The sequence below is a fragment of the Oncorhynchus tshawytscha genome, linkage group LG16, assembly GCF_018296145.1.
Source record: "Oncorhynchus tshawytscha isolate Ot180627B linkage group LG16, Otsh_v2.0, whole genome shotgun sequence".
NCBI lineage: Eukaryota > Metazoa > Chordata > Actinopteri > Salmoniformes > Salmonidae > Oncorhynchus > Oncorhynchus tshawytscha.
The window spans coordinates 18,196,758-18,209,046 of NC_056444.1; the positions used below are offsets into that span (position 1 = coordinate 18,196,758).

General features: G+C 42.6%; 1 protein-coding gene across 6 annotated transcripts in view; it reads left to right on the plus strand.

The window, feature by feature from the left end:
- Positions 1-12,289, plus strand: part of mllt10 (MLLT10 histone lysine methyltransferase DOT1L cofactor) — an 88,469-nt gene that overhangs the window by 19,062 nt on the left and 57,118 nt on the right. For all 6 annotated transcript variants that reach the window (XM_042298909.1, XM_042298913.1, XM_042298910.1 and 3 more), the window contains one exon: positions 12,123-12,232. In XM_042298909.1, coding sequence (XP_042154843.1) covers positions 12,123-12,232 — 110 coding nt within the window. The remainder of the gene's footprint in view (positions 1-12,122; positions 12,233-12,289) is intronic.

Here is a 12,289-nt window from a genome sequence, read left to right on the forward strand (position 1 = left end):
ATTAACCATCTGTAAGGGACACACAGTGAGACCCAAACCATTGCTAGCAGCTCTGCAGGTTTTAGAGCTTTTTGAAGCTGGTGGACCAAAACTGAAAGTGAAAGGCTCAAGTGCGAGTCTCCCCCATGTTCGATTCTCTGCCATTAGCACAGTTGAAAATTTGATGGAACCCTTTTAACTTGTATTCGGTACGTGGGAATTTAACCAAAAAATGTATTTTTATGTCCACTACGCCATCACACACAGATGTTTATTCACATCAAGTAAATTTGATGGAAACATCTCTGGTGGGAAAATGTGCATAGTGTTATCATGCAGATTTTAGAATATTTGCATGAAAATCTGTCTCAATTGGATGGAAACCTAGCTAGTGATGTTATTTTTTCCATCAGTTGGGTTTAGTGCCTGGTCTTGTCCACTCTGTTCCAATGAGTCCTGCCTGGCATGTTGACATTGTAGAGGGAAACAGACATACGTGTTCCTGAGAGTCTTATCTCTCAATGATGGGGTCATAATATTTTGTAGCTTAAACCGTTCAAAAGATAGAGACACATTTATAGGAAGAAAACAGAAACCTCTGTTTATTACAACCACCTCTAGCGGCGTTACTGACGTAACCCCGGTTCTATGAACCAAGCCCCTACTTTGGGAAACACTGATATGGAGCCTCCTTGATCTGAGGAATCCCATCAACTATTGACACACAGGCTGTTGGCCTCTAACAAGGTTCTGTGGTTAGCCAATGCTTATTTTGTCTCATTAATGGGATGTGTGCTGCCTGTTGTGTGTGTTTATGAGGGGGCGAGCCAGGCTTGGGTAAATAGGGCTGAGAGGAGGTCACAGCGAAGACTGTAAACATGGATGGAACGTACACTATAAATACAAAAGTATGTGGACACCCCTTCAAATTAGTTGATTCGGCTATTTCACCTGTTGCTGACAGGTGTATAAAATGTATAAAATCGAGCACAGCCATGCAATTTATATAGATAAATAATAGGCAGTAGAATGGCCTTACTGAAGAGCTCTGTTACTTTCAACGTGACACCATCATATGATGCCACCTTTCCAAAAAGTCAGTAAAGGCACATTTCTGCCCTATTAGAGCTGCCCGTGTCAACTGTAAGTGCTGTTATTGTGAAGTGGAAATGTCTAGGATCAACAACGGCTCAATATCGAAGTGGTAGGCCACACAAGCTCACAGAAAGGGAAAGGGGGATACCTAGTCAGTTGTACAACTGAAATGTGTCTTCCGTATTTAACTTCTCTAGGGTAGGGGGAAGCATTTGGAATTTTGGATGAAAAGCGTGCCCAAATGAAACTGCCTTCTACTCAGGCCGAGAAGATAGGATATGCATATAATTAGTAGATTTGGATAGAAAACACTAATGTTTCCAAAATGTTTAAAATAATGTCTGTGAGTATAACAGAACTGATTTGGGAGGCGAAAACCTGAGAAAAATCCATTCAGGAAGTAGGATTTGTTGTTGTTTTAGTTTTCTATTCAATGCCATTACAGTATCCATTGACTTAGGACTCAAATTGCAGTTCCTATGCCTTCCACTAGATGTCCACAGTCTTTAGAAAATGTTTCTGGCTTGTATTCTGAAAAATGAGGGAGTAAGAGCAGTCTGAATGAGTGGACCCTGCCGTGTCAGGGCTTTTTCATGCGCGCGGCCAGAAGAGTGCCTTTCTTGTTTACCTTTTATATTGACAGCGTTATTGTCCGGTTTAAATATTATCGATTATTTAGGCTAAAACCACCCAAGGCTGGAATATAAACATCGTTTGACATGTTTCTATGAACTTCACGGATACTATTTGGATTTTTTTGTCTGCCTGTTGTGACTGCGTTTGAGCCTGTGGATTACTGAAGAAAAAACGGAGGTTTTCGGATATAAAGAGACTTTATCGAACAAAGGGAAGATTTATTGAATAAATGAATGTATTCTGAGTGCAACCATATGAAGATCATCAAAGGTAAGTGATTAATTTTCTCTATTTCTGACTTGTGTAACTCTTCCACTTGGCTGGTTACTATTTGTAATGATTTGTCTGCTGGGCTATGTTCTCAAATAATTGTAAGGTATGCTTTCGCCGTAAAGCATTTTTTAAAATCTGACACCGTGGTTGGATTCACAAGAAGTTCATCTTTAACTTCTTGCGACTATCAAACCCGGATCCGGGAGCGTAATCATAGCCTCAAACTAATTAGCATAACGCAGCGGACATAAATCTTCCTACAAAATCTTCCTATTCATGAAAATCACAAATGAAATATATTGAGACACAGCTTACCCTTTGTTAATCATACTGTCATCTCAGATTTTCAAAATATGCTTTACAGCCAATGCTAGACAAGCATTTGTGTAAGTTTTTCATGGCATAATGTTCTAGGCTCTGCTGGCAGCAGGCAACATTTTCACAAAAATAAGAAAAGCAATCAAATTAAATCATTTACCTTTGAAAAACTTTGGATGTTTTCACTCAGGAAACTCCCAGTTAGATAGCAAATGTTCCTTTTTTCCAAAAATATTATTTTTGTAGGCGAAATAGCTCCCGTTTGTTCGTCACGTTTGGCTGAGAAATCGTCCGGAAAATGCGGTCACTACAACGCCGAACTTTTTTCCAAATTAGCTCCATAATATCGACAGAAATATGGCAAATGTTGTTTAGAATCAATCCTCAAGGTGTTTTTCACATAACAATTCGATAATATATCCGTCGGGACAATTGGTTTCTCATAAGAAGCGATTGGAAAAATGGCTACTTGTGTACTTTACGCAAGATTTTCTGCGGAAGCCATCATGTGACCACTTGCTAAATGTGGTCCCTTATGGCTATTCTTCAACATAAATGCTTAAAAAGACGTCACAATGCTGTAGACACGTTGGGGAATACGTAGAAAACGTAAGCTCATTCGTAGCTCATTCACAGCCATATAAGGAGTCATTGGCATGAGGCGGTTTCAAAAAATGCGGCACTTCCTGACTGGATTTTATCTGGGTTTCGCCTGTAACATCAGTTCTGTTGCACTCACAGACAATATCTTGGCAGTTTTGGAAACATCAGAGTGTTTTCTATCCAAAGCTGTCAATTATATGCATAGTCAAGCATCTTTTCGTGACAAAATATCTTGTTTAAAACGGGAAAGTTTTTTATCCAAAAATGAAAATACTGCCCCCTAGTTACAAAAGGTTAATCCTATGTAAAATAGTTGTATCTTTTCTGAATTTTTATAATGAGTATTTCTGTATTTCAATTTGGAGCTCTGCAATCTCACTGGATGTTGGCCAGATGGGACGCTAGCGTAGAGAGAGGTTAACCCAACTCCTCTGAATCAGAGAGATGCGGGGGCTGCCTTAAAACTTCTTATGGCTTAGATCCCGCTAACGGGATCGATATGACAACAGCCAGTGAAGTGCAGGGCGCCAAATTCAAAACAACAAATCTCATAATTAAAATTCCCCAAACATACAAGTATTTTAAACCATTTTAAAGATAAAATTGTTGATAATCCCACCTCAGTGTCCGATTACAAAAAGGTTTTACGACGAAAGCACACCAAACGATTATGTTAGGTCTGCACCAAGTCACAGAAAAACACAGCCATTTTCCCAGCCAAACAGAGGAGTCACAAAAAGCAGAAATATAAATAATCACTAACCTTTGATCTTCATCAGATGACACTCATATAACTTCATGTTACACAATACATGTATGTTTTGTTTGATAAAGTTCATATATCCAAAAATCTCAGTTTACATTGGCGCGTTACGTTCAGTAATGCTTTGCTTCCAAAACATCCGGTGATTTTGCAGAGAGCAACATCAATTTACAGAAATACTCATCATAAATGTTGATGAAAATACAAGTGTTATGCATGGAACTTTAGATAGACTTATCCTTAATGCAACCTCTGTGTCAGATTTAACCTGTTGCGTCGAGCCATCCCGGATCCGGGATCGTGAATACAGCCTCAAGCTCATTACCATAACGCAACGTTAACTATTCATGAAAATCGCAAATGAAATGAAATTAATATGCTAGCTCTCAAGCTTAGCCTTTTGTTAACAACACTGTCATCTCAGATTTTCAAAATATGCTTCTCAACCATTGCAAAATAAGCATTTGTGTAACAGCTAGCGCAGCTAGCGTAGCATTTAGCATTAGCATTAGCAGGCAATATTTTCACAAAAACCAGAAAATCATTCAAATAAAATCATTACCTTTGAAGAACTTCAGATGTTTTCAATGAGGAGACTCTCAGTTAGATAGCAAATGCTCAGTTTTTCCTGAAAGATTATTTGTTTAGGAGAAATTGCTCCGTTTGGTGCGTCACGTTTGGCTACCAAAAAAAAACGAAAATTCAGTCTTCAAAACGTCAAACTTTTTTCCAAATTAACTCCATAATATCGACTGAAACATGGCAAACGTTGTTTAGGACCAATCCTCAAGGTGTTTTTCACATATCTCTTCGATGATATATCATTCGTGGAAGTGTGCTTTCCCCTCTGAATCCCAGGAGAAAATGCCTGTGGCTGAAGATTACGCACCAATTTACACAAAGGACACTGGGTGGACCCGTGGTAAATGTAGTCTCTTATGGCCAATCTTCCAATGATATGCCTACAAATACGTCACAATGCTGCAGACACCTTGGAGAAACGATAGGAAGGGCAGGCTCATTCCCGGCGCATTCACAGCCATATAAGGAGACAATAGAAAACAGAGCTTTGAAAATTCTGCCCATTTCCTGGTTAAAGTATCATCTTGGTTTCGCCTGTAGCATGAGTTCTGTGGCACTCACAGATAATATCTTTGCAGTTTTGGAAACCTTAGAGTGTTTTCTTTCCAAAGCTGCCAATTATATGCATAGTCGAGCATCTTTTCGTGACAAAATATTGCGCTTAAAACGGGCACGTTTTTTTTATCCATAAATTAAAAGAGCGCCCCCTATATCCAAGAAGTTAAAAAAAACTTTCCTAAAAAAGCACACCATGCAATAATCTGAGTACAGCGCTCAGACACAAAAACAAGCCATACAGATACCCGCCATGTTGTGGAGTCAACAGAAGTCAGAAATAGCATTATAAATATTCACTTACCTTTGATCTTCATCAGAATGCACTCCCAGGAATCCCAGTTCCACAAATGTTTGATTTGTTCGATAAAGTCCATTTATGTCCAAATACCTCCTTTTTGTTTGTGCGTTTAGTACACAATCCAAACTCACGAGGTGAGGGCAAGTCCAGGCGAAAGTTCAGACGAAAAGTCATATTACAGTTTGTAGAAACATGTCAAACGAAGTATAGGATCAATCTTTAGGATGTTTTTATCATATATATTCAATAATGTTTCAACTGGAGAATTCCTTTGTCTGTAGAAATGCGATGGAACGCAGCTAACTCTCACATGAGCGCGCATGATCAGCTCATGCCACTCTGGCAGAGCCCTGACTCAATCAGCTCTCATTCCACCCTCCTTCACAGTAGAAGCATCAAACAAGGTTCTAAAGACTGTTGACATCTAGTGGAAGCCTTAGGAAGTGCAATAAGACCCCATAGACACTGTATATTTGATAGGCAATGACTTGGAAAAACTACAGACCTCAGATTTCCCACTTCCTGGTTGGATTTTTCTCTCAGGTTTTTGCCTGTCATATGAGTTATGTTATACTCACAGACATCATTCAAACAGTTTTAGAAACCTCAGAGTATTTTCTATCCAAATATAATAATTATATGCATATATTAGTACCTGGGCCTGAGTAGCAGGCAATTTACTCTGGGCACCTTATTCATCCAAGCTACTCAATACTGTCCCCAGCCATAAGGAGTTAATCGACATCCACGTCTTCGGCGCCCGGGGAGAACGGGACCACCGAGTTTAGAACCGCATATAAAAATTGTCTGTCCTCTGTTGCAACACTCACTACTACCTCTGGAAGCAACGTCATTACAATAACTGTTTGTCAGGAGCTTCATGAAATGTACACCATCTGGAAGTCCGATGGACGAATCTGGGTTCGGGAGGTGCCAGGAGAATGCTACCTGCTCCAATGCGTAGTGCCAACTAAAGTTTGGTATAGGAGGAATGATGGTCTGGGGCTGTTTTTCATGGTTCGGGCTAGGCCCCCTAGTTCCAGTGACAAGAAATCTTAATGCTACAGCATACAATGACATTCTACACAATCCTCTGCTTCCAACTTTGTGGCAACAGTTTGGGGGAAGGCCCACTCCTGTTTCCGCATGACAATGCCCCATGTGCGCAAAGCGAGGTCATACAGAAATGGTTTGTCAAGATCGGTGTGGAGGAACTTGACTGGCCTGACCTCAACCCCATCAAACACCTTTGGGATGAATTGGAACGCTGACTGCGAGCCAGGCCTAACCGCCCAACATCAGTGCCCAACCTCACTATTGTTGTTGGGGCTGAAAGGAAGCAAGTCCCCACAGCAATGTTTCAAAATCTAGTGGAAAGCCTTCCCAGAGAAGTGGAGGTTGCTATAGCAGCATAGGGGGACCAACTCCATATGAATGCCCATGATTTTGGAAAGATATGTTGGACGAGCAGGTTTCCACATTATTTCTTGCAAAACACATTTAGCTCTATCAGCTATACAGCAAGTAACTGCTTTATATGGTCAGTAAACATCAATAATCATGTCATTTTAGATACGTGAACATACCTATTCATTTGCCATGTAGCTAGCTAGGCAAACACTATCATTTAGCTTGCTTCATCAGAGATTAGGCTTTTAGAAAGACCTTGACATTAGCAAGTCCTTGGCCTGGTGAAGTTGTCAGTCATACTACTGTCTTCACCACTATAGATCAAATTGTATTTGTCACATGCGCCGAATACAACAGGTGTAATAGACCCTACCATGAAATGCTTACTTACAAGCCCTTAACCAACAATGCAGATTTAAGACAACAGAGTTAAGAAAATATTTACAAAATAAACTAAAGTAAAAATGTAATATGGGAAATGGGTTCCCAAGTGTCGCAGCGGTCTAAGGCACTGCATCTCAGTGTTAGAGGTGTCACTACAGACCCTGGTTCGATTCCGGGCTGTATCACAACCGGATGTGATTGGGAGTCCCATAGGGCGGTTCACAATTGGCCCAGAGTCGTCTGGATTTGGCCGGTACAGGCAGTCATTGTAAATAATCATTTGTTCTTCACCGTCTAGGCTAGTTAAATAAAGGTAAAACGAATATATAAAAGTAACAATATGCAGGGGGTACCTATACCGAGTCGAGCATTATTTGGATATTGTCATCTAGTGTTAGTGATAGATGTGCAGATGAGGATCTGCAAGTAGAAATACTGGTGTACAAAAGAGCAGAAAAACACAAATAAGCAAATGTGGGGATGAGGTAGGTAGATGGTTGGATGGATGGGCTACTTAGAGGTTGTGTACAGCTGCAACGATCGGTAAGCTGCTCTGACAGCCAATGCTTGAAGTTAGTGAGGGAGATATGAGAGATTTTTGCAATTCGTTTAAGTCATTGGCAGCAGAGAACTGGAAGGAAATGTGGCTAAAGCAGGTGTTGGCTTTGGGGATGACCAGTGAGATATACCTGCCGGAGCGTGTGCTACGGGTGGGTGTTATCGTGACCAGTGAGCTGAGATAAGGCGGGGCTTTACCTAGCAAAGACTGAAGGATGACCTGGAGCCAGGGGGTTTGGTGACGAATATGTAGTGAGGACCAGCCAACAAGAGCATACAGGTCACAATAGTATATGGGGCTTTTGTGACAAAACGGATAGCACTGCGATAGACAGCATCCATTTTTCTGAGTAGAGTGTTGGAGGCTATTTTGTAAACGACATCGCCGAAGTCAAGGATCGGCAGGATTGTCAGTTTTACAAGGGTATGTTTGGCAGCATGAGTGAAGGAGGCTTTGTTGCGAAATAGGAAGCCACTTCCAGATTTAATTGTGGATTGGAGATGCTTTTTACAGTCTAGCCAGACACCTAGGTATTTATAGTTGTCCACGTATTCTAAGTCAGAACCGTCCATATTAGTGATGCTAGGCGGGCGGGTGCATGTAGCGATCAGTTGAAGAGCATGTATTTAGTTAGCATTTAAGAGCAGTTGGAGGCCTCGGAAGGAGCGTTGTATGGTATTGAAGCTCGTTTGGAGGTTTGTTAACACAGTGTCCAAAGAAGGGCCAGATATATACAGAATGGTGTCGTCTGTGTAGAGCTGGATCAGAGAATCACCCGCAGCAAGAGCAACATCATTGATTTATACAGAGACATTAGTTGGCCCAAGAATTGAACCCTGTGGCACCACCATAGAGACTGCCAGAGGTCCAGACAGCAGGCCCTCCAATTTGACACACTGAACTCTGTCAGAGAAGTAGTTGGTGAACCAGGTGAGGCAGCCATTCGAGAAACTAAGGCTGTTGTCTGCCGATAAGAATCCGGTGATTGACAGAGTCGAAAGCCTTGGCCAGGTCGATGAAGACGGCTGCACAGTACTGTTTTTTATCGATGGTGGTTATGATATCGTTTAGGACCTTGAGCGCGGCTGAGGTGCACCTGTGACCAGCTCGGAAACCAGATTGTATAGCAGAGAAGGTACGGTGGGATTCGAGATGGTCGGTGATCTGTTTGTTCACTTGGCTTTCAAAGACTTTAGAAAGGCAGGGCAGGATGGATATACAGTGGGGAGAACAAGTATTTGATACACTGCTGATTTTGCGGGATTTCCTACTTACAAAGAATGTAGAGGTCTGTCATTTTTATCATAGGTACACTTCAACTGTGAGAGACGGAATCTAAAACAAAAATCTAGAAAATCACATTGTATGATTTTTAAGTAATTAATTTGCATTTTATTGCATGAGATAAGTATTTGATACATCAGAAAAGCAGAACTTAATATTTGGTACAGAAACCTTTGTTTGCAATTAAAGAGATCATACATTTCCTGTAGTTCTTGACCAGGTTTGCACACACTGCAGCAGGGATTTTGGCCCACTCCTCCATACAGACCTTCTCCAGATCCTTCAGGTTTCGGGGCTGTCGCTGGGCAATACGGACTTTCAGCTCCATCCAAATATTTTATATTGGGTTCAGGTCTGGAGACTGGCTAGGCCACTCCAGCACCTTGAGATGCTTCTTACGGAGCCTCTCCTTAGTTGCCCTGGCTGTGTGTTTCGGGTCGTTGTCATGCTGGAAGACCCAGCCACGACCCATCTTCAATGCTCTTACTGAGGGAAGGAGGTTGTTGGCCAAGATCTCGCGATACATGGCCCCATCCATACTCCCCTCAATACGGTGCAGTCTTCCTGTCCCCTTTGCAGAAAAGCATCCCCAAAGAATGATGTTTCCACCTCCATGCTTCACGGTTGGGATGGTGTTCTTGAGGTTGTACTCATCCTTCTTCTTCCTCCAAACACGGTGAGTGGAGTTTGGACCAAAAAGCTCAATTTTTGTCTCATCAGACCACATGACCTTCTCCCATTCCTCCTCTGGATCATCCAGATGGTCATTGGCAAACTTCAGACGGGCCTGGACATGTGCTGGCTTGAGCAGGGGGACCTTGCGTGCGCTGCAGGATTTTAATCCATGACGGTGTAGTGTGTTACTAATGGTTTTCTTTGAGACTGTGGTCCCAACTCTCTTCAGGTCATTGACCAGGTCCTGCCGCGTAGTTCTGGGCTGATCCCTCACCTTCCTCATGATCATTGATGCCCCACGAGGTGAGATATTGCATGGAGCCCCAGACCGAGGGTGATTGACCGTCATCTTGAACTTCTTCCATTTTCTAATAATTGCGCCAACAGTTGTTGCCTTCTCACCAAGCTTCTTGCCTATTGTCCTGTAGCCCATCCCAGCCTTGTGCAGGTCTACAATGTATCCCTGGAATCCTTACACAGCTCTCTGGTCTTGGCCATTGTGGAGAGGTTGGAGCTCTGTTTGAGTGTGTGGACAGGTGTCTTTTATACAGGTAACGAGTTCAAACAGGTGCAGTTAATACATGGTAATGAGTGGAGAAAAGGAGGGCTTCTTAATGAAAAACTAACAGGTCTGTGAGAGCTGGAATTCTTACTGGTTGGTAGGTGATCAAATACTTAGTGGGGCAAAAAAGTATTTAGTCAGCCACCAATTGTGCAAGTTCTCCCACATAAAAAGATGAGAGGCTTGTAATTTTCATCATAGGTACACTTCAACTATGACAAACAAAATGAGAAAAAAAATCCAGAAAATCACATTGTAGTATTTTTTTTATTTTTTTATTTGCAAATTATGGTGGAAAATAAGTATTTGGTCAATAACAAAAGTTTATCTCAATATTTTGTTATCTAACCTTTGTTGGCAATGACAGAGGTCAAACATTTTCTGTAAGTCTTCAAGGTTTTCACACACTGTTGCTGGTATTTTGGCCCATTCCTCCATGCAGATCTCTTCTAGAGCAGTGATGTTTTGGGGCTGTTGCTGGGCAACACGGACTTTCAACTCCCTCCAAAGATTTTCTATGGGGTTGAGATCTGGAGAATGGCTAGGCCACTCCAGGGTCTTGAAATGCTTCTTACGAAGCCACTCCTTCGTTGCCCGGGCGGTGTGTTTGGGATCATTGTCATGCTGAAAGACCCAGCCACGTTTCATCTTCAATGCCCTTGCTGATGGAAGGAGGTTTTCACTCAAAATCTCACGATACATGGCCCCATTCATTCTTTCCTTTACACGGATCAGTTGTCCTGGTCCCTTTGCAGAAGAACAGCCCCAAAGCATGATGTATTCACCACCCATGCTTCACAGTAGGTATGGTGTTCTTTGGATGCAACTCAGCATTCTTTGTCCTCCAAACACGACGAGTTGAGTTTTTACCAAAAAGTTCTATTTTGGTTTCATCTGACCAAATGACATTCTCCCAATCTTCTTCTGGATCATCCAAATGCTCTCTAGCAAACTTCAGATGGGCCTGAACATGTACTGGCTTAAGCAGGGGGACACGACTGGCACTGCAGGATTTGAGTCCCTGGCGGCGTAGTGTGTTACTGAGGGTAGGCTTTGTTACTTTGGTCCCAGCTCTCTGCAGGTCATTCACTAGGTCCCCCCGTGTGGTTCTGGGATTTTTGCTCACCGTTCTTGTGATCCTTTTGACCCCACGGGGTGAGATCTTGCGTGGAGCCCCAGATCGAGGGAGATTATCAGTGGTCTTGTATGTTTTCCATTTCCTATTAATTCCTACTGTAGGTCTGTAACAGTTTGGGTCTAGAGTGTCTCCCACTTTGAAGAGGGGGATGACCGTGGTCGCTTTCCAGTCTTTAGGAATCTGACGATACAAAAGAGGGGTTGAACAGGCTAGTAATAAGGGTTGCGACAATGGCGGCGGATAATTTTAGGAAGAGAGGGTCCAGATTGTCTAGCCCAGCTGATTTGTAGGGATCCAGATTCTGCAGCTCTTTCAGGACTTCATCTGTCTGGATTTGGGTGAAGGAGAAGCAGGGGGGGGCTTGGCCAGTTGTTGCAGGGGGTGCAGAGCTGTTGACCGGGTTTGGGGTAGCCAGGTGGAAAGCGTGGCCAGCCGTAGAGAAATGTTTATTGAAATTCTCTATTGTGGATTTATCGGTGGTGACAGTGTTTCCTAGCCTCAGTGCAATGGGCAGCTGAGAGGAGGTGGTCTTATTCTCCATGAACTTTAGTGTCCCAAAACGTTTTGGAATTAGTGCTGCAGGATGCAAATTTCTGTTTGTGTGTATGGAGACTGTATGGTTTTATGGCCCTGTTTTATAGTCCTCTGCCAGATTCTTGGAGGGACTTCAAAACAACATCCCCTTTTACACCCTCTTTCTCCTCCATCTCTTCTCCTCCCCCTGTCATCACCCGTGTCCGCCCCGGCTAGGTCAAAGGCAGGGCAGGGGTTCAACTGTAAGTTGAATCTTATTGTTGTTCCTGGAATAGAGAGAAAACGGAGGGAGGGAGATACTATTCACCACCATCTGACTTGTCATTCAACTGGCCCACTGCCCATTCCTGCTCAAGTTCGTCAGCTACCTTTCCCGCTAACACGATTTGAAATGGAAAGGGATTTGTTTGGGTGTGTGTTTGAATACGTAATAGTGTGTGGGCTGATGTTTGTTCTCTGTGTGTTTTATAGGTTGGGCCCATGTGGTGTGTGCCCTCTACATCCCAGAAGTGGAGTTTGCTAATGTCTCCACCATGGAACCCATCGTACTGCAGTCTGTACCCCACGATCGCTACAACAAGGTACACATACTTCATTCTGTCTGTTTGTGTCCCTACATTTCTGTGTGTGACTGTTTT